The sequence below is a fragment of the Nerophis lumbriciformis genome, linkage group LG17 (genome assembly GCF_033978685.3).
Source record: "Nerophis lumbriciformis linkage group LG17, RoL_Nlum_v2.1, whole genome shotgun sequence".
NCBI lineage: Eukaryota > Metazoa > Chordata > Actinopteri > Syngnathiformes > Syngnathidae > Nerophis > Nerophis lumbriciformis.
The window spans coordinates 7,750,886-7,775,000 of record NC_084564.2 but is presented as its reverse complement, the minus strand read 5'-3'; the positions used below and the strand labels follow the sequence as shown (position 1 = coordinate 7,775,000).

Genomic DNA, 24,115 nt, shown 5'->3' with positions numbered 1-24,115 from the left:
GCACCTGAGCATTTGACGTGGTCTCCAGGAAGCAGAGGCGGTTCCCGAAGCCCTCGCAGGACAGGCAGAGTTTGATCTGCTGCTCCTTCAGGATGGAGGCGGTGCACTGCAGAACCACCTGGTCGTCCTGCACGCACAAATTCACATTATTAAGTTAAAGTTAAGCTAAAGTACCAATGATTGTCACACATTACTGGGGAGAAACACCCTTATAGGCTCACATCATGCTATATGTCAAGGTAGGCGGGATTTTTTGGCTTTTCTTGAGCTTTGTTAGTCTTTTTCGAGTTAGTAAACTAGACGACTTCATCTTGTCATAATGATGGACGCTGTAGAGGAGAAGAATAACCTTGTGGAAAGAGTTGAAAAAGACATACAAAGCAAAACAAACTCGGACTAAACGATACGGCTGTAAATTGTATCACGATACATCGGTCGATATCGATCATTATTGGTATTTTTTTTATGACCTGTGGAAATAAAGACCATTAGAAAAATATAATAAATGTAGGGCTGCAACAACTAATTGATTAAATCGATTAAAATCGATTATAAAAATAGTTGGCGATTAATTTAGTCATCGATTTGTTAGAGGCTACTTTTTTTTAATTTATTTTTTTATAAACCTTTATTTATAAACTGCAACATTTACAAACAGCTGAGAAACAATAATCAAAATAAGTATGGTGCCTGTATGCTGTTTTTTTCAATAAAATACTGGAAAGGATAGAAATGTAGGTTGTCTCTTTTATCCGATTATTAATAGAACTAATATTCGACAGATTAATCGATTATCAAATTAGTTGTTTGTTGCAGTCCTAAATAAATGAAAACATTTTTATCCTTCCTCTAATTATAATCCCCTCAGCTATCAAGGCAAACACTCAAACAATTTAAACATAACATTAAAATCACATCAAATTAACAATAAGCTCTTAAAATAAGGAATATGTAAGAAATGATGAATAAAGTGCAAGAAATAGTGTGAAAATGTAAACATAGAGGAGAACTACTGTATTTTCTGCAGGTTTAGTGGCAGGAAATTACAGCTGTGCTCTAAAGGGTGAGCCCGTATTAGCGCTCTTGCCTCGCATAATTTACAGACCACATTGGTCTGACTATGGTCCCTTTGGAAAATATCCAAAAACCTGTCCAGGTGACTTTTCCTCTTTTATCAACAATTTCTTCATTCAGAATCTACCGCGGGCCAACCGAACTTGATAGTTGATACTGTCGCCACTCCCACTCATCAGTGATCACTTCCTGCATCGGCAACCAACCTTGCTTTGCAAAATAAGGGAAAAAAAAATAAAAAATGTTTTATCTAACACATTTTTTATTGATATGGATAACATGTCTAATATCCATCCATCCATCCATTTTCTACCGCTTATTCCCTTTTGGGGTCGCGGGGGGCGCCGGAGCCTATCTCAGCTACAATCGGGCGGAAGGCGGGGTACACCCTGGACAAGTCGCCACCTCATCGCAGGGCCAACACAGATAGACAGACAACATTCACACTCACATTCACACACTAGGGCCAATATAGTGTTGCCAATCAACTTATCCCTAGGTGCATGTCTTTAGAAGTGGGAGGAAGCCGGAGTACCCGGAGGGAACCCACGCAGTCACGGGGAGAACATGCAAACTCCACACAGAAAGATCCCGAGCCCGGGATTGAACCCAAGACTATATATATATATATATATATATATATATATATATATATATATATATAAATGCGCGTGATAAAACGTTCTATCTTTTCTTTTTCACCTCTGACTATTTTCTTTTTGGTGACTTCTTTTTCTGTCGCTTCTTTGTTGTTTTTGCTGCTCTTTGAGAAGAGCGATACAGGTTTTAATAGTCTCCAAAAAGGTCAGAAAAAGTCACTTTAAAAAAAGAGTAGTCAGAGGTGAAAAATAAAAAAATAGAACGTTTTATCGAACGCATTTTTTATTGATATGGATTACATGTATATATATATATATATATATATATATATATATATATATATATATATATATATATATATATATATATATAAAATTTTAGAACAAAAACAAATGAACTTTCTTTGTTGGTTCTGCTGCTCTTTGAGAAGAGCTATACAGGTTTTTATAGTCTCCAAAAGTCACCACAAAGATCAGAAAAAGTCACTTTAAAAAAAAGAGTTTAAATACTAAACATAGGGACAAAAATGGCAAGTTGGCAAACACTGATCCCTCTTGCTACGTCTTCTTATTCTCTGGCAAACAAGGTGGAGTTTTGATGCACACCGCCACCTTGTGGGCGGATTAATCATGACAAGTGTGCAATAAGTGAGGGCAGACGGGGTCGCGCCAAAACCACTTGTGGCAGCCAACGGCTGAAATAGGAACACTGTAGCTTTAATACCAACTTCCTTCTTCGTGCTGGCAGAGCGCTAACGAAGAGCAATTTGCCGGCGGTATATCCCGCTGCAATAAACACCCCCACCCCCGTGACCCCTCCCCACCTGACACACCACATTCTCAGCTGTTCTCTGCTCTCAAGAAGATCCACCACCACGCTGCACACATTTGTGACTCCGCCCCCTCAAAGGATATTTTGGTGTTTGACCCGCTCGCTCCACGTGGCAGAGTTTTGGGTACAGCGCCGCACCTTTAAAGCGGGGAGGTCGAGGACGCACCGCGGGAGAAATGGAAAGTGACTCATATCGGTGGACTCGTAAAAAAGTTTGCCAGATAGTGTGTCCTCGCCACCGTCCTGTCTGTGATTGACAGGTGGGTCGGCTGGAGCACGGCTCTTCAACTTGTGGCACGCCGGCCACAAATACAAATGAAAACCATCTTAGTGGAAAAGAATGTTGTCATGTGACACTATTGTTCATGTTTTCATGTTATTTTTTATAAATGGCTGTGATGATAATGTCAATGAGGGATTTTTAATCGCTGTTATGTTGGAATTCTTACTGATATTGATACTGTTGTTGACATTATTGATTTTTGTTGGATTACTTTTGGATTGTTTTGTGTCATGTTTGTGTGTCCTCTCAATTGCTCTGTTGATTGCTATTCTGAATGCTGCTGGGTTTGGTTTTGGAATTGGAATTGTATTATTATTGTATTATTTTGTTGGACTGATTTATACTTTTTTTTTTTTTAAAAGCAACAAAAAAAAAATCCCCTGATCTGAACCTGGATCCGAGCAATCAAAAACTCCAAAAACCCAAACTGGGAAAAAGAAGAAACCTTGTGAATGCTAAGTGTGTACCAGGGTTGTCTCGATACCAATATTATGGTACCCGGTACCAAAATGTATTTAGATACTGTTTGATACTTTTCTAAACAAAGGGGACCACAAAAAATATAATTATTGTCTTTATTTGAACAAAAAATCTTATGGTACATTAAACATACAGTCGCGATCAAAAGTTTACATACACTTGTAAAGAACATGTCATGGCTGTCTTGAGTTTCCAATAATTTCTACAAGTTTTATTTTTTTGTGATAGAGTGATTGGAGCACGTACTTGTTGGTCACAAAAAACATTCATGAAGTTTGCTTCTTTTATGAATTTATTATGGGTCTACTGAAAATGTGACCAAATGAAAAGTATACATCCAGCAATGTTAATATTTTATTTATATATTGGCAAGTTTCACTGCAATAAGGCGCTTTTGGTAGCCATCCACAAGCTTCTGCTTGAATTTTTGACCACAAAATTGGTGCAGTTCAGCTAAATGTGTTGCTTTTCTGACATGGACTTGTTTCTTCAGCATTGTCCACACGTTTAAGTCAGGATTTTGGGAAGGCCATTCTAAAACCTTCATTCTAGCCTGATTTAGCCATTCCTTTACCACTTTAGACGTGTGTTTGGGGGTCATTGTCCTGTTGGATCACCCAACTGCGCCCAAGACCCAACCTCCGGGCTGATGATTTTAGTTTGTCCTGAAGAATTTGGAGGTAATCCTCCTTTTTCATTGTCCCATTTATAGCACCAGTACCATTGGCAGCAAAACAGGCCCTGAGCATAATACTACCACCACCATGCTTGACGGTAGGAATGGTGTTCCTGGGATTAAAGGCCTCACCTTTTCTCCTCCAAACATATTGCTGGGTATTGTGGCCAAACAGCTAAATTTTTGCTTCATCTGACATCACATGGACAAAGATAAGACCTTCTGGAGGAAAGTTCTGTGGTCCTGTTATGTACCACACCACACACTGCATAGTGATGGGACGTTCAGCTCTTTTGACTCAACTCACTATAAAGAGCCGACTCTTCTGTTTTTTGCTTGTCAAAATATTTTTATCATAATAGTGCTAAAAAATAAATAATTATAACGTACAATAGATATATTTTTTTAGCTTTTGTCAGCTTTACCAAGTTTAAGTCAGAATCGCTGAAAAAAACAAGGGAATATGAATAAAAAATAAGTAAAACAAAAAGTTAAAAACAAATTAGCGTTGTTGTAGTGAAATTAATATTTTAGTAATTTCTAGTCCAACCAGAATTTTAGTTGAATCGTTATTATTATTTGCCTTGACTGCCTGGGCCGGTTTGGTGTCCTTTTAGACATTTGTCATTCCTCAGGACCCGCAAAGATTACTCTGCTTGGTTCCTCGTAAACCAAAACCCCCTCACACCTTCCAAAAACATGAGACTGTTGTGATGCCGGAGATCACACATCTATATTGTATTTGTCTTTTGGTCAAACTGTTACTCCGCCAATGGGTTTTTGTGATTGATGCTTTATTACTGCCTTTCCAAGATGTATGCAAAACATTCCTGTTTTTGCTAATATCACAATCAGACAGAGTCTGTTTTTTGCTCATCAGAACCCCCCCCCCCCCCCCCCCTCACCCCCATGTCTCTCTCTCTCTCTCTTTCTGGCTCTCTCTTCCTCCTTTCTTTCAGCAGCATAGACTTGCTTTTCTGTAAACTGATGTTTTTCGAGATCTCTAAAAAAATACTTCAAAGATTTTAACTTTCTCCAGACATTTGTTGGTTAAATAGGAAAAAAATCCCAAAACAGCATCCAGACAACATGTCTTTAGGTACTTAATTTCAGTTTAATACTAATTTATTGCATCATATCCAAAATAAGAATAACAGTCCAGGGGCCTTCTGTATTAAGAGTTGCGTGGATTTCCTACTAAAACAAAATTGCGTACGCTCAAATCCAGAACAGGTGTAATAAAGTGTTGTAATTAAGTGGGTAATCATTAATAATTCAATTAAGTTAATAGCATTAATCCGTCACATTTCGTTTTTACATCCCAATCAATGTGGAATTGAGCTGACACCGGCCCATTTGAATATGCAAATCATATTCAAATTAGCTACGTGCCTGAGAGCCCAATCAGAATTCTCCGCCAAGGAGTTGGTGGTGCTTTTTTGCAGCGTTTCCGGCGAAAGAAAGCGGGTTGGGTGGGATAAAGGCTGTCGTCAGGGAGTAAATAAGAAATAGGTGGATCCCGTTTGAAAATATACCTAAAACTTTAGCAGAGGTGGGAGCACTCTAAATCCCCAATCTTAATATCATTTGTGATGATACAGTAGCCTTTTCACAGCCAGATTAGAGTTGCATGTGAACATTATTTAAGAAATGGTTTGCAATATTTTTCATTCAAACATTCCAGCATATTTTAAGAATTAATCAAAGATACACCGTATTTTTCGGAGTATAAGTCGCTTCGGAGTATAAGTCGCACCAGCCGGAAATGCATAATAAAGAAGGAACAAAACATACATCGCACTGGAGTATAAGTCGCATTTTTTGGGGAAATGTATTTGATGAAAGCCAACACCAAGAATAGACATTTGAAAGGCAATTTAAAATAAATAAAGAATAGTGAACAACAGGCTGAATAAGTGTACGTTATATGAGGCATAAATAACCAACTGGTATGTTAACGTAACATATTATGGTAAGAGTCATTCAAATAACTATAACATATAGAACATGCTATACGTTTACCAAACAATCTGTCACTCCTAATCGTTAAATCCCATGAAATCTTATACGTCTAGTCTCTTACGTGAATGAGCTAAATAATATTATTTGATATTTTACGCTAATGTGCTAATAATTTCACACATAAGTCGCTCCTGAGTATAAGTCGCAACCCCGGCCAAACTATGAAAAAAAACTGCGACTTATAGCCTGAAAAATACTGTAATTCTACACATTGAGTCTTTTAGAGTGCCAAGAGTTAATAAATAATCAATGTACCAGTGTGCAGCTTTTTAAACATCACAAATGCTTTTCTTTTTAAGGAAGTTAGATTTTGTGTTTTGTTTTCATTGCTGCTATTTTAACTGTTTTTAAATACATAAACAAGGTTACTTGTGGTTGGGTTTTTTTTTTATCACTTTGCCTGTCCTTTCTTTTAAACACATACATTAATCAGAAACATTGAAAAAGATGGGGGAAAAATATATTTAGTTTGAATATTGTTTCTGTAGGAGGACAAACATGACACAAACCTTCCTAATTGTTAGAAATCCCACTCTTTATATTTAACATGCTTCACTGATGAGAGTATTTGGCGAGCAACGTTTTGTCCTACTAATTTCGGCGGTACTTGAACTCACCGTAGTTTATTTACATGTACAACTTTCTCCGACGCTGCCACAGAAAGATGTGTTTTATGCCACTCCTTCTTCTCATTTTGTCCACCAAACGTTTTATACTGTGCGTGAATGTAGAAAGGTAATCGTTGTTGAGGCATTTTGGTCACTGCATGACTGCAAGCTAATCCATGCTAAAATGCTATTTAGGCTAGCTGTATGTACATATTGCTTCATTATGCCTTGTTTGTAGGTATATTTGAGCTCATTTAATTTCCTTTACTTATGTCCTCTATGTATTTCATTTATATTTGCATGTCTCATGACACATTATCTGTAGGTAATATGGGCTGCATTTCTGATAGTTGTTTGTGTGCCATTTTGTTCCAGACCACAGCAAACGTTAGCCAGCTTGCAAAGATTGTAATAAATCCATTAGAAGAAGACAGCCTGCCGTTTCCTTTAATTTGGACACACACATCTATATCTTTGGCCATTCTAAGACAGTCATTTCCAGGAGTTATCTCACCCTCTCACAAGTTTTACGAATGTTCTCCAAAGATGTAAAAATGTGTAGAATAAAGATTACACTTCAACATTTCTGTCAACGAAGATTTGCATCAGCCTTCGACACACAGTCATTTTGATAGTAGGCTAATATAGTTATGTCATTTCGATAATAGGCTAATACAGTTAAGTCATTTTGATAGTAGGCTAATAGAGCTTATACAGACACATCATGTGTTGCCTTCATTATAACACTTATATAAGATTTTTTAAGTCATTTTGATAGTAGGCTAATATAGCTAATATACACTTACATCACGTGTTGCCTTCATTATAACACTTATATAAGACTTTAAAAGTCATTTTGATAGTAGGCTAATATAGCTAATATAGACACTTACATCATGTGTTGCCTTCATTGTAACACTTATATAAGACTTTTAAAGTCATTTTGATATTAAGCTAATATAGCTAATATAGACACTTACATCATGTGTTGCCTTCATTATAACACTTATATAAGACTTTTAAAGTCATTTTGATGGTAAGCTAATACAGCTAATATAGACACTTACATCCTGTGTTTCCTTCATTATAACACTTATATAAGACTTTTAAAGTCATTTTGATAGTAAGCTAATATAACTAATATAGACACTTTCGTCATGTGTTGCCTTCATTATAACACTTATATAAGACTTTCAAAGTCATTTTGATATTAAGCTAATATCGCTAATATAGACACTTACATCATTTGTTGCCTTCATTATAACACTTATATAAGACTTTTAAAGTCATTTTGATATTAAGCTAACATAGCTAATATGGACACTTATATCATGTGTTGTCTTTATTATAACACTAATAAAGAGTTTTAATTTTTTTCTGCTCCAGACAGATTTTTTTGTATTTTCGCCCCAATATGGCTCTTTCAACATTTTGGGTTGCTGACCCCTGCTCCTGGAGTTACCTTGCCTCTCATCATTTGGGAGAGAGTCCAGCCCCCCCTGAACATAATAAGTGGTACAGCACAAAGATGGCATGTAAGAACTAAGAGTCAGTGACAGATGACACGTAGACCTCATCAGGCACAAAAAGGTGGTGCCTAATGAGGGTGACACCAGCAGTGTGTGTGCACCTGTCACATTCAGTGTGGTCCAGGTGCACCATGTGGACAGTGTGTGTGCACCTGTCACATTCAGTGTGGTCCAGGTGCACCACGTGGACAGTGTGTGTGCACCTGTCAAATTCAGAGTGGTCCAGGTGCACCACGTGGACAGTGTGTGTGCACCTGTCACATTCAGTGTGGTCCAGGTGCACCACGTGGACAGTGTGTGTGCACCTGTCACACTCAGAGTGGTCCAGGTGCACCACGTGGACAGTGTGTGTGCACCTGTCACACTCAGAGTGGTCCAGGTGCACCACGTGGACAGTGTGTGTGCACCTGTCACATTCAGTGTGGTCCAGGTGCACCACGTGGACAGTGTGTGTGCACCTGTCACACTCAGTGTGGTCCAGGTGTACCACGTGGACAGTGTGTGTGCACCTGTCAAATTCAGAGTGGTCCAGGTGCACCACGTGGACAGTGTGTGTGCACCTGTCACATTCAGTGTGGTCCAGGTGCACCACGTGGACAGTGTGTGTGCACCTGTCACATTCAGTGTGGTCCAGGTGCACCACGTGGACAGTGTGTGTGCACCTGTCACATTCAGAGTGGTCCAGGTGCACCACGTGGACAGTGTGTGTGCACCTGTCACACTCAGAGTGGTCCAGGTGCACCACGTGGACAGCTGGCATGAAGGCAGCACAAACTCTGCTGCTTAACTCAGCGCTTTATTAATAGAAGCAGTCTTCCCCATTTGAAGGTTGACACTATGTCGCGGGCCAAAAACGCGTCCTGATTATTTGACAATCTTGCCACCTTTTAACGGAGCCCAGAAGGTTCCGGGTGAAGGTCAGAAGTGAAGCGCAGGTTATCGCCGGTGGGAACATACACAAGATGTTAAAAAAACAAAAACATAATCCGCACAGAGTGGGAGCTCCGGAAGACAATTTGATTGACGGACATGTAAATCCAAGTAAAGGCAGAAACAGGAAGTGGTGCCAAAGAGCAAACACACCATGGGGATCCTCACTTTACACAAGCAGAAGCAGACATGTTGACATCCATGCTGACTTACATTCTCATCAGATTGGTAAACCAAACGGGAGAATTAGGATGGATGCCGGAACACAAGGTGCAACCCTGGGTCATTTCAGTCCTGCCACGGGGGAATATTCTATCTGCGCTTCCATACATTCATTTATTTCTATTGATGTTGGTGATATCAGCAACACCACACATGGGATTATATCAGCTTGCATCTAAAATGTGCGACACAGGCAGTCTTGCAGCGTGTTTACATGTGTGTGTGATATCATGTGCAATACAAGCATTCCTACAAAGTGTTTACTTGTGTGTGATAACATGTGTGATACAAGCGTTACTGCAGAGTGTTTACTTGTGTGTGATAACATGTGTGATACAAGCGTTTCTGCAGTGTTTACGTGTGTGTGATATCATGTGCGATATAAGCAGTCCTGCAGCATGTTTACTTGTGTGTGATATCATGTGCGATACAAGCAGTCCTGCATCGTGTTTACTTGTGTGTGATATCATGTGTGATACAAGCAGTCCTGCGTCGTGTTTACTTGTGTGTGATATCATGTGTGATACAAGTGGTTCGGCAGAGTGTTTACTTGTGTGTGATATCATGTGCAATACAAGCAGTCCTGCAGCATGTTTACATGTGTGTGTGATATCATGTGCGATACAAGCATTCCTACAAAGTGTTTACTTGTGTGTGATAACATGTGTGATACAAGCGTTTCTGCAGCATGTTTACTTGTGTGTGATATCATGTGCGATACAAGCAGTCCTGCATCGTGTTTACTTGTGTGTGATATCATGTGTGATACAAGCAGTCCTGCATCGTGTTTACTTGTGTGTGATATCATGTGTGATACAAGTGGTTTGGCAGAGTGTTTACTTGTGTGTGATATCATGTGCAATACAAGCAGTCCTGCAGCGTGTTTACTTGTGTGTGACATCATGCGATACAAGCGTTCATGGAGCGTGTTTATTTGTGTGTGATATCATGTGCGATACAAGAATTCCTGCAAAGTGTTTACTTGTGTGTGATATCATGTGCGATATAAGCAGTCCTGCAGCGTGTTTACTTGTGTGTGATATCATGTGTAATACAAGCAGTCCTGCATTGTGTTTACTTGTGTGTGATATCATGTGTGATACAAGTGGTTCGGCAGAGTGTTTACTTGTGTGTGATATCATGTGCGATACAAGCAGTCCTGCATCTTGTTTACTTGTGTGTGATATCATGTGTGATACAAGTGGTTCAGCAGCGTGTTTACTTGTGTGTGACATCATGTGATACAAGCGTTCCTGGAGCATGTTTACTTGTGTGTGATATCATATGCGATACAAGCGTTCCTGCAAAGTGTTTACTTGTGTGTGATAACATGTGCGATACAAACATTTCTGCAGAGTGTTTACTTGTGTGTGATATCATGTGCAATACAAGCAGGCCTGCAAAGTGTTAACTTGTGTGTGATATAAGCAGTCCTGCAGCATGTTTACTTGTGTGTGTGATATCATGTGTGATACAAGCAGTCCTGCAGCGTGTTTACTTGTGTGTGATGTCATGTGCGATACAAACAGTCCTGCATTGTGTTTACTTGTGTGTGATGTCATGTGTGATACATGCAGTCCTGCAGCGTGTTTACTTGTGTGTGATAATCATGTGCGATACAAGTGGTTCGGCAGAGTGTTTACTTGTGTGTGATATCATGTGCGATACAAGCAGTCCTGCAGAGTGTTTACTTGTGCAAAGCTGGACAGACAGTTGACATCTAAATGTCCTCCAATAAACACACAATTTCTTATATTTCACTAAAGTCATTTACAAAAGGTAAACATGCTAGGCTATAGGCTACTGGGAGCTAGCAGCTACACAACAGCTGAGCACACAATAGCACACAAGCTAGACAAGGGTAATAATAATTGAACAATAAAACAGCACATTTGTCAAATATAAACGAGTATCAAATAATTATAGTTGCATATTACTTAAACATACAAAGTCTCCAAGGCAGAAGTGCATTAGAAAGTATCCAGTAACAAACGTGTCCGCATCATTCAACTTACTGCATCGTGAGGTGTCGCTTAAACAATTAACACGTCACTTCAACCTGAAGACAGTATAAGTCCATTCAGATGGTTAATGATAAATAGGTTAGTGTTTTTCATAGTCACCATTGTTCTCGGTCTGACTCATTTCTCTTGATCAAACTTTTTCTAACATTCCACATTACTAAATAATAAACGTATGAATGATTCCTGCAGATATCGGATCGGTATCAACTTACACGCAAAGCTCCAATATCGGTATGGTATCGGAAGTGAAAATGTTGTATGGGGACAACAGAAAGTTAACACACGCTGCAAACTTGTCTTCTTCAACACAAGGACATTAAAATGAACATCTATGTCAAACATAGATGTTACATTTGAATGCATCAGTCTGTGTGCAATGAATAAATATAATGTACAAGTTACACCTTTTGAATGCAATTACTGAAATAAATCAAGTTTTTCAAAATATTCTAATTTACTGGCTTTTACCTGTATTGCAGCCCTAGCTACACACCCCAAAGCATGCTGGGTAAACTGCTGAACTCTCTCCTAACACCGTACATTACATTCAGCAAGTAATCATACCTTTTTTTGGTGCTCTTTTTCGAAAAGGCGACATATTTGGTTTTTTTTTCTTATCCTATCAGGCAATGTCCACACCAACACAGGTGTTGTCACAAATGATCTACATCCACACACGTGTCATTTCTCAACAAGCTCCATCCACCAAGAAAGGAATTAACAATCACCACTGTTATAGCAAAATTTATATTTTAGCCATCTCTTGTCTACAACCACAATTTGAGTCCGGGTGTTTGTGTGTGTTGCGTTGGTTCCAAGATAACATTTTTATGGCCCCAATGCATTCTTGGAGCACATTGAATTGGACAAAGATTGTTGTGATGTTGAAAGATCACTAAATTATGTTGTAATTGTGTTTTGGTCAAAAGATAACTCTGCAAATGTTTTTTATTAATTCATGTTTTGTTTTAATCTTTAATGAAAAACATTCCTGGTTTTGCTAATATCACAATCAGTTTTGCTTATCTTCCTCCCCTTCCTGGAATAGGACATTTCGTTCCAACTCCTCCTCCTTTTCACATTTACCAAATCAGATATAAGCATCTTGAAGATTTATTTGTCTCTCTCACTCTCTTTCTTCCTCTCCTTCTTTCTTTCTGTAGCAGTGTTAACTTTCTACTTTGTAATCTGATGTTTTTTGGGATCTCAAATAAAAACTTACAGCTTAGCTTTATCTCATTTTTTAATATGAAAAAGTCCAATGCACCACTCATCAGTGTTTCCATCAAAAATTATCTAGGATTGCAAGCTTCATTGTGCTGTGACTCAGGTTTCTCTCCAGATGACATTTAAAGGGGAACTGCACTTATTTTTGGAATTTTGCCTATTGTTCACAATCCTTATGAATGAGGACGGATGGATTTTTTAAAATGCATTCTAAATATTAAATAAACGTATATAAAAGTCTGCTTACAGCGGAGTCAATAGGAGCTCCACTATTCCGCCCATAAAATCGGATAAATAACCATTCAAAAAGCGCCCAACAATACTCCATTCACATTTGGTGACTTGAATATTAACAAGTATTAGTGATATTGTTATTATAAGTGCTAACGCAGACAGACTATTTATAGTGACATCACTTCCGGGTGTCCCTATGTTTACATCATCGAGTGTTCTGCTGCTTCCTCCCTTCCTTGCTCCCTGGAAGTTTATTCTAGATCATAAATCAAGACTCTCACCCGAAAAATAGATGGCTGAGGAGATAATCCAACAAGTTGGGACTCTTTGACAGCCGTTTCGGACCTGGAACTGGCGAGGACGACACAAAAAGCGCCTGTCTCACCCCCCACCCCGTTTCTTGGCAAGGATTAGGAGTCATTCTTAATCTAAACAGGAAAATATAAACATCCTAGCAGTCTGCATTCTAATGACAGCAGACATTGTACAGTAAGTGATGTTTTTACATGTTTGATGGCTCTCATGAGGTCTGCAGTGAGTAATAATCAGTGAGGAAGGGAAAAAAGCAAATGTGATGCGTTTTTGAAATTCATACATGAAATGATCAAAATACGTAAATATTATAAATATTACTACATTACATATATACTTACATCATGTATATATTACATGTTATTATGAATATTACTACATTATATATATACTTACATCATGTATATATTACATGTTATTATGAATGTTACTACATTACATAAATACTTATATCATGTATATATTAAATGTTATTATGATTATTACTACATTATATATATACTTACATCATGTATATATTACATGTTATTATGAATATTACTACATTATATATATACTTACATCATGTATATATTACATGTTATTATGAATGTTACTACATTACATATATACTTACATCATGTATATATTACATGTTATTATGAATGTTACTACATTACATACATACTTACATCATGTATATATTACATGTTATTATAAATGTTACTACATTACATATATACTTACATCATGTATATATTACATGTTATTATAAATGTTACTACATTACATATATACTTACATCATGTATATATTACATGTTATTATGAATGTTACTACATTACATATATTCTTACATCATGTAAATATTACCTGTTATTATGAATGTTACTACATTGCATATATACTTACATCATGTATATAAAACACTAATGGAGGTGTTTGGATGTTTTTTAAGGGATTTATAGTCAGAATTAAACGGCTTCCAAAGGCTCCATTGTAAGCAGACTTTTGATCGCATGTATTTAATATTTAGAATGCATTGAAAAATATATGTATGTCGTCTTGTCTCTCATAATGATTGTGAACGATAGGCAACATTCCAAAAAAAGTGCAGTTTCCCTTTAAGTGCGCTAGCAGCCATAATCCAAGATATGTGTAATTACCGACTGTATTATTAACTGGTAGTCTTTTGTTTACTATCATCATTATCATTATCCGTTTTTTGTTCTTATATTATCAAACCAAAAATGGGGAAAATTTTATTTTTATGTGAAACTATTTTTCGATCCCAAACGAAAACCGAATGGCCGCGACATACACGGACCCTTTTGAGTGTTCTACGAGTCCTCCTGAACTGGACAACACCGATGCAAAAACAATGATGCCTTTCTAAAAGGTGGCAATAAGAAACTCAGAGAGTTTATTGCTGAGCATGTCATGTTGCAGTGGACATCATACTGGGACAGAGTTGCAAATTTGAAAGCCATGATTGAGATCAAGCCATGTTAGTTTTACAAAAGGAGTCATCCACCACCACGACGTGTTCTGCTCTCGCTTTGCTCCATCAGCTCTTCCACTGCGTTATGATTCTATTTGTGGTGGCTGCACCTGTCGCTATCACGTTGCCCCCTTCTGCTGACCAGCAGATACTTGGGATCCCGCTTCAGGAGAGCCAGCAGCAGGATGACCAAACGTGTTCCAGGACTCGGACTAAAGCTGATCAATCAGCACAGAAAGTCCTCCAGCTGCAAGTCCTAGCTATTCATTTTGGCCTCCTGATGTCATTTTGTAGTTATCGGTACGGTACGGTGGCTGACAGGGAACAAACTCTCCAAACGTAGAAAGTCAATGAAACACATGCACTGAGGTAGTGGGAGGGGCCGTAGGCAGCCACGCCTCCATCAGTCTACCTCCGTGCTACTGTGGTTGCAAAGGTAGCTTACCACCGTCAAAGTGTGGATGTGGAGTGAATGAATGATGGCTTCTCAGTTCTCAATAAATCTAATCCATTGTGAAGTGAAATACATTTATATAGCGCTTTTTCGCTATAGACTCAAAGCACTTGATATCGTGGAAGCCATTGTCTACATCTTTAAGCTACTAGTGTGGGTGGAACTGGGGGAAGGTGGGTAAACTGTCTTGACCAACGACACAACGGCAGTGACGAGAATGGCGGAAATGGGAATCGAACATGGAACTTTCAAGTTGCTGGCACTGCTGCTCTACCAACCAAGCTATGCCGCTCCCATCCATCCATCCATTTTCTTACCCGAGGTCGGGTCGCGGGGGCAGCAGCCTAAGCAGGGAAGCCCAGACTTCCATCTCCCTAGCCACTTGGTCCAGCTCCTCCCGGGGGATCCTGAGGCGTTCCCAGGCCAGCCGAGAGACATAGTCCTACCAACGTGTCCCGGGTCTTCCCCTTGGCCTCCTACTGGTCGGACGTGCCCTAAACACCTCCCTACGGAGGCATTCGGGTAGCATCCTGACCAGATGCCCGAACCACCTCATCTGGCTCCTCTCCATGTGGAGGAGCAGCGGCTTTACTTTGAGCGCCTCCCGGATGACGGAGCTTCTCACCCTATCTCTAAGGGAGAGCCCATCCACCCGGCGGAGGAAACTCATTTCGGTCATTATTATTATTATTATTATTATCAAATGATGCCGATAATGAGCTAGGCTATCCGGACCTTAAACAGGCTAGCCAGACGTTAACTAAGGCATCAGAAAGTTAGCCAGGCTAGCCGATAGTGAGCCAGGTGAGCCAGAATTCACTCAGACTCGCCTGAATTCATCCAGACTAGCCGGAGGTTGGCCAGGCTATCCAGAAGTCGGCCAGTCTAGCCCGAAGTAAGCCAGGCAAGCTGGAAGTCAGCCAGGCTAGCCGAGAGTCCGCCCGGCTTGGCCAAGCTGGCCAGATGTAAGCCAGGCTAGCCGGATGTCAGCCAGGCAAGCTGCAAGTCAGTCAGACGAGCTTGAGGTCAGTCAGGTGATAATTTATCTTTTTCACAAAAATAGCCCTTATCCATTGCACCTACATGGCGCCTAGCAGCTGACTTAGAACTGGTGCGGACCAGGGGAATCCGACTGTTTAATTAAAACGAAGCAGTAGCCTGGCTTACCTCTGGCCAGCCAGGCTAGCCAGAGGTAAGCCAGGCTAGCCAGAAGTCTGCCAGGCTAGCAGAAAATAAACCAGGCTAGCCAGAAGTCTGCCAGGCAAGCAGAAAATAAACCAGGCTAGCAAGAAGTCTGCCAGGCTAGCCAGAAGTCTGCCAGGCCGAAAGTTTGCCAGGCTAGCAGGAAATAAGCCAGGCTAGCAAGAAGTCTGTCAGGCTAGCCAAAATTAGATAGTCAGACAGAATTTAGCCAGACTAGCAGGAAGTAAGCCAGGGTAGTTGGAATTCACCTAGAACAGCCGGAATTCACCCACATTAGCCGGAAGTCAGCCAAGCTAGTTGGAAGTCGGCCTGGCTACCTGGAAGTCGGTCAGGCTCGACTGAAAGTCGGCCAGGCTAACAGAAAATTGGCTAGGCTACCTGGAAGTCGGCCAGGCTCGACTAGGCTTGCCAGAAGTTGGCCAGGCTAGCCGGGAGTCAGCCCGGCAAGCTGGAAGTCTGCAAAGCCAAAATTTAGCGAGACTGGCAGCAAGTTAGCCAGGCTAGTTGGAATTTATCTAGACTAGCCGGAAGTCGGCCAGGCTAGTAGGAAGTCGGGCATATTAGCCGGAAGTCAGCTAAGCTAGTTGGAAGTCTGCCAGGTCAGAAGTTTTCCAGGCTAGCTGCGTGAAGAGAGCAAACACAAAGGTTCTGATAGCACGTAGCTTTAGCAGCTTGGTGGTAGACAGGAAACCAGCACCTGTTTTTTCTGTCAACGCCCAGCACAGACGCAACAACAGGTGCGTGCCTGTCTTTAAACCTGTTCATCTGCCGGGCTCAACACTTGTAAAGCCCGGCTTTGCCATGGCGATCCTCAGGATCAGGCCAGCTTCCACGTCTCAGTGGAGTTAAAACCCAGAAAGAGTTTATTAGCTTTGAGAGCCGGAAAAAGCGCCGCTAAAGTGAGCGTCTGAGTGTTAAATGGCCGGGGGTCGGTGGTGGAGATTAGCACGTGTATTTCTTGCTCAATGGGGATCAAAACACACACACGATCACGCCGTCATACATGCATTATTATTTTTTAGACCATGACTCAACATTAGGTACACAATCTAAAAGATCCAAAACAACACCTCTTTTAAAGAACGCTGCCTTTACATACTCATGACTTTGAGGTATTAGGTAACAATAATTATAAGTACATTGCATCACACTACTGAAAGTGTCTTGCTGATTGTATTGGACCATATGTCCCGGACAGAAATCGGCGTTCTAAGAAGTCTGGCTTATTAGTGATTCTCAGAGCCCCAAAAAAGTTGGGCTCCAGTACTGCTACCTCAGTAGAAGCATTTAAGTCCCATCTTAAAACTAATTTATACACCCTAGCCTTTAAATAGACTTCTTTTTAGACCAGTTGATCTGCTGTCTCTCTTTTCTGCCCTTGGAGAGGTTATCAGGTGGCCACGGATCAGTTTCCACGGAGGACGCGCTAGCTGTTCCAGGTCGGGACCCGGGGGGGACCACTCCTCTGTGCATCAGACTTACAGACTTCTTGCCAGATCTGACCAATCTAAGTCTAAGACTAGATGTGACCAATCTAAGTCTAAGACAAGATGTGACCAATCTAAGTTTAAGACTAGATGTGACCAATCTAAGTCCAAGACTAGATGTGACCAATCTAAGTCTAAGACTAGATCTGACCAATCTAAGTCTAAGACTAGATGTGACCGATCTAAGTCCAACACTAGATGTTACCAATCTAAGTATAGCCTTTAAATAGACTCCTTTTTAGACCAGTTGATCTGCCGTCTCTCTTTTCTGCCCGTGGAGAGGTTATCAGGTGGCCACGGATCAGTAACCATGTAGGTTGCGCTAGCTGCTCCAAGTCGGGACCCGGGGTGGACCACTCCTCTGCGCTGCTGACTTTTCTCCATTCAAGAGGATCCCCTGCTGGTCTCACTATGGTCTGGACTCTCACGTTATTAACCCTATCCACTTGGCATCCATTGATACTTTACATTTCCTTTGAGTGATACTACAAATGTGGGTATCGATACGATATCAAGTAGTCACAGGATCATACATTGGTCATAATTAAAGTTCTCATGGGTCCATAATTCCCGAATTTATAAACAATAACAAAAATGACAAAACTGATGATAAAAAATATCGATGTAATCATTGTAGTATCGACTATATACGACTGTTGAACTTGGTATCGTTACAGTCGATATTTGTACAGATCCACCCATTTGTTTACATTCAGTAGTGCTCGCTTGCTGCTAGCGGTTAGCTATTGTGCCCTCCTACGGTGTGTAGTGAAGCATGTTTAGCCATTCCTTGTCCTGCTACTCGTAAGAAACTTACTTTATTTGTCGCCATGGAGGCGAGGATTACTGATTTAGAAGTAGCTAAAACACTGTGGACGGACGTTAGCTGCAAGGTAGCTATGTTTTATGTTCAGTGTTTATAGTTTCACCTTTATTGTTAGTTTTTAAGACAACATACTGTATGTCTATTATCCTACTTCTGTCTCCATGACGTTTCTGCTTGTAAGTGTTCTGTAATATACGTTACGGCTCAAAAAAAAAAAAAAGTACCGTTATTTTTCAAAGGCAGTATAATGCCTTTTTTAAATCATTGGTACCGCGGCGCAATAAGTATCGTTGTGCTCCACATCCAAGAAACCGCACAGTAATAAACTGAGAAATGTATTTGTTATGATCAGTGTTCTGAAAATTACCTTTAAAAAGTAATTACCAATAACTTACAAATTTAATTAACAACTCCAGCACCCCCGCGACCCCGAAAGGGACAAGCGGTAATAAATGGATGGATGGATAAAGTAATTGAAGTACTAACGGAATTCCTCTGTCATAAAAGTAATTCATTACTAAGGTAAGTGTTTAATACGTTACTTTAAAAAAAAACATTCAAATATCTGGCATTTGCAGTTAAAAGACGTTTAAATGTGAGTACAGCGTGTGTGTGTTCTTGTTGCCTAGTGACGTGTGATGTTATCGAGGGTTTCAACGGAGCTGTGCTTGTTAGCTTTAGCAGTTAGCAGCGGCAGACTGCAATTTGGACCTTTTCACTGTGGTTAAAAAGAGATTGAATGTGCATTGATTGCTGTCATATCTTCTTGTCAACAAACGGGGTATTGTTTGGATGGCAAGTTTGTCACTTCAATCCCTGATTTGCTGCTCATTAGTCCCATTGTGTACGTGTGTAGTTGTCTGCTGTGTGGCAGTGTGATGTTGCCTCTTCCTATTTGATACCAAGTTCATTTTAGTGCGATACTGCTCCGCTCGGGATGGTGTCCTGCTGGCCCCACTATGGACTGGACTCTTACTATTATGTTGGATCCACTATGGACTGGACTCTCACAATATTATGTCAGACCCACTCGACATCCATTGCTTTCGGTCTCCCCTAGAGGGGGGGGGTTACCCACATATGCGGTCCTCTCCAAGGTTTCTCATAGTCATTCACATCGACGTCCCACTGGGGTGAGTTTTTCCTTGCCCGTATGTGGGCTTTGTACCGAGGATGTCGTTGTGGCTTGTGCAGCCCTTTGAGACACTTGTGATTTAGGGCTATATAAATAAAGATTGATTGATGATGATTGATTGCTGCCTTCACCAGTTATTTCCTGCATTGAACTTGCTGCACTTATGACGCTGTCTTGTTGTCGACATAAAACCACATCAAAAGTAGCATTCAACGTTACACCAAGCTATCGCTAACGGCGTTGTAACGGACCTAAAAGTGATTAATTAGGTTACTCATTACTAGTAAAAGTAACTACCGTATTTTTCGGAGTATAAGTCGCTTCGGAGTATAAGCCGCACCGGCCGAAAATGCATAATAAAGAAGGAAAAAAACATATATAAGTCGCACTGACGTATAAGTCGCATTTTTGGGGGAAATGTATTTGATAAAAGCCAACACCAAGAATAGACATTAGAAAGGCAATTTAAAATAAATAAAGAATAGTGAACAACAGGCTGAATAAGTGTACGTTATATGAGGCATAAATAACCAACTGAGAACGTGCCTGGTATGTTAACGTAACATATTATGGTAAGAGTCATTCAAATAACTATAACATATAGAACATGCTATACGTTTACCAAACAATCTGTCACTCCTAATCGCTAAATCCCATGAAATCTTATACGTCTAGTCTCCTACGTGAATGAGCTAAATAATATTATTTGATATTTTACGCTAATGTGTTAATAATTTCACACATAAGTCGCTCCTGAGTATAAGTCGCACCCCCGGCCAAACTATGAAAAAAAACTGCGACTTATAGTCCGAAAAGTACGGTAAGCGTTATTACAAAGACTGGTCAAGGCAGATTTACAAATATTGTGTACTTAATGAAGTGGCTAGTTAAAAACTTCAAACCAACCGTCAGCTGTGTGCTAATTGGTCCGTTTTTACACTTTAATGTCACTTATGACAGCAATTAAAGATGGTTGTATTGTAGGACGTGGAGTCACTTTCCAGACAAAATGCACCTGAGGTAAATAAAACATGAATAAAAAGCCCACTTCACACACACACACACACACACACACACACACACACACACACACACACACGCACACACACGCACACACACGCACACACACGCACACACACGCACACACACGCACACACACACACACACACACACACACACACACACACACACACACACACACACACGGCCCAAAAGATGCTAGCAAGTAGGACAGTGGCTTCTCCCTCCAGAGTGCACACTTTTAGTGACACGCTATAAAAAGACGGTGCAATTATAGAGTGAAACTCAAATACATGATGAAAGTGTGTTTCTGTTCCACACACACACACACACACACACACACACACACACACACACACACACACACACACACACACACACACACACACACACACACACACACTACAGTGCAACAACCTGCCACACATATTTAACTGTCTGTTGTATGACATCTACATGTGTTCATGTCCTTGAGTGAAATATAGTCCAATAGGAAAGCACACACCTACATACAGGAAGTAGATAGAGGTTATTTAAAACGTTGATACCATCAACGCTAAAATGGGACGCATATCTAAGAATAATGCTTAGCATCCTTCACCACATTCATTTTCAGTTGTTGCAACGTGTACTAACAAATAGGGGTGGGTACCGAATTAGGTAATAAATAGGCACCGACTGAATTCCGTCTGTACTACAGAGTATCGATTCACGCAAAATGTTGCAGACTGAACACCGGCTTGTGTAAACTAAGCAACGTTGCAATTATCAACACCAACAAAGCAAGTATGCTTGGTAGAAAATGCTCGGAAATGCGCTTGCTCGATGCTAATTTACACTAGATTTGCCATAGACGGCCCACTTTTAGCATTAGCGATTTTACATGGCGATTTCAACACCTCCAAATTTGGCAAAGAAAACTACAACTGAGATTATTGTTACAATCAAAACAGCCGGTGCGTAATAAGCACAATGCCTACTGTACAAACACTTGGTAGGGTGCAACATAGCACACTCAACTTCCTGGTTGGATGACATACCGTAGATCAGACCTGGGCAAAATACGGCCCGTTATGATTTTCAAACCGGCCCGCCGGACGTTCAACATCATTTTTTTAGACCTTTTACATCAAAACTGATGTGCAGTGCTGTTTTTAAATTACCGTAAATCTTAAATAAATGATAAATGGGTTATACTTGTATAGTGCTTTTCTACCTTCAAGGTACTCAAAGCGCTTTGACAGTATTTCAACATTCACCCATTCACACACACATTCAATCTCAATCAATCAATCAATCTTTATTTATATAGCCCTAAATCACAAGTGATTGGCACACTGATGGCGGGAGCTGCCATGCAAGGCGCTAACCAGCAGCCATCAGGAGCAAGGGGTGAAGTGTCTTGCCCAAGGACACAACGGACGTGACTAGGATGGTAGAAGGTGGGGATTGAACCCCAGTAACCAGCAACCCTCCGATTGCTGGCACGGCCACTCTACCAACTTCGCCACGCCGTCCCATCTTGAACTATAGAAAGTATTCTACAAAATATGCGCTTTCGGGTGTTATAGGAGTTATTACAATAATCTATGTCACAGCAGCTCCGACCAGGAACAAACCAGAGTGGGCGGGGTTTGTTTTCAGAGCAGCCCGTCCGAAACGTGTGTGTCAAAAACAGATGCGGAAGCAGATTTTTTACATGATAATATATCATTTTGTAGGTGTTTATTACACTTTGCCTTCATATTTTTCTGTTTTTTAATTTCTTGTTGTGTTTTGCTTGATTGTAAAAGATACACAACTATCGAGGAGCTGGTCTAAAAAGTAAAAGAGGAGCGGTGTTCATATGTTGTTAATATTCAGTGTTTTATTGTTCATAGTTAATATTGTGAGTCCCACTTTCTTTATTGTCATGTACATTTTGGGTGTCCCATTAAGTAAAAACCTGTAAAATTCCATTACGTTTATTTGAGGTGGTCTGTCATAACGTTTTTAGAATTTTATCGGACATTGTGACTTTTGGTATTAGAGTTCCTGAAAAAAAGGCTTCCAAACACACATACTGTACAGCATATTTTTACAGCTAAATGTGTATATATAACTTATACACACATACACCTTGGCCCCCCCCAGACATATTTTTTTCTCTCAATATGGACCCCGAGTCAAAATCTTTGCCCAGCTCTGCCGTAGATAGCCTGTACGCATACTTGCCAAACCTCCCGATTTTTCCGGGAGACTCCCTAATTTCAGTGCCTCTCCCAAAAATCTCCCGGGGAAACCATCCTCCCAAATTTCTCCCGATTTCCACCCGGACAACAATATTGAGGGCGTGCTGTGATGGCACTGCCTTTAACGTCCTCTACAACCTGTCGTCACGTCCGCTTTTACTCCATACAAACAGCGTGCCGGCCCATTAACATGTTGTATGCGGCTTCTGCAGACACTCGCAAGCGACTGCAAGACATACTTGATCAACAGCCATACAGGTCACACTGAAGGTGGCCGTATAAACAACTTTAACACTGTTAAAAATATGCGGCACACTGTGAACCCACACCAAACAAGAATGACAAACACATTTCGGGAGAACATCCGCATCGTAACATAACATAAACAAACAAATACCCAGAATCCCTTGCAGCCCTAACTCTTCCGGGCTACAATATACGGTACACCCCCGCTACCACCAAACCCCGACCCCCCACACCTCAATCTCCCAAATTTGGAGGTCTCAAGGTTGGCAAGTATGCCTGTACGGTGCTGCCATCTAATGTCTGGGAAGTGCAACTGCAAAGTTCATTAAAAAAAAATTTTAATTTACGATCAAACCATTAATGTTTATTAATACACACAAAAGTACCAACAATTGGTACAGTTGAGTACTGGTATCGATTCCCAGGTACCAGGAATTGGTACTGTATCAGTTAAAATGTGAAACGATACCCATCCCAAATTACAAATATTTACCTTTCCTCATGCTTGTATTGTATATAAACTGTATATAATGAAATAAAGGGAACTCCCCCCAAGTGTGTTTCTTCATGGAACATAGTTGTGTCGACTTGGGACTTTTGGGTTATTTCAAAAGGTCTTCCATCACCCCCCTCCAATTATCACATTGACAACACCAACACTGTGTGAGCCTTTCATCCAAGCAGACACTTTTAGTCTCATGAGGAGTCCCCCCCTGACCTCTGATACCTCACCCCCCCACCATGTCACTGAAGCACTGCGCTTATTAATAATTCACGTAGAGCCGTGCGGCACTTTCATCCTGAGCGAGTCTGCTGGAGCCCACCACAGGCCAGTGGACCGGGCAGAGTCACTAAAGTAATTTGTTTTGTCCCCAAGTGGACATTTGCAATCTAAAATCCAATCAGATGCGCAATAATCTGCCAAACCAAATCTTCCTCTTCTGTTGCCAGATTTGCGTATTTACAAATGTCAACAACTTT

General features: G+C 40.4%; 1 protein-coding gene across 1 annotated transcript in view; it reads right to left on the bottom strand.

Annotated features, from left to right (window-relative positions):
* The window catches only part of ryr1b (ryanodine receptor 1b (skeletal)), a 187,908-nt gene that overhangs the window by 154,810 nt on the left and 8,983 nt on the right, over nt 1-24,115 (bottom strand). The window contains exon 3 of the mRNA XM_061972366.1: nt 5-127. Coding sequence (XP_061828350.1) covers nt 5-127 — 123 coding nt within the window. The remainder of the gene's footprint in view (nt 1-4; nt 128-24,115) is intronic.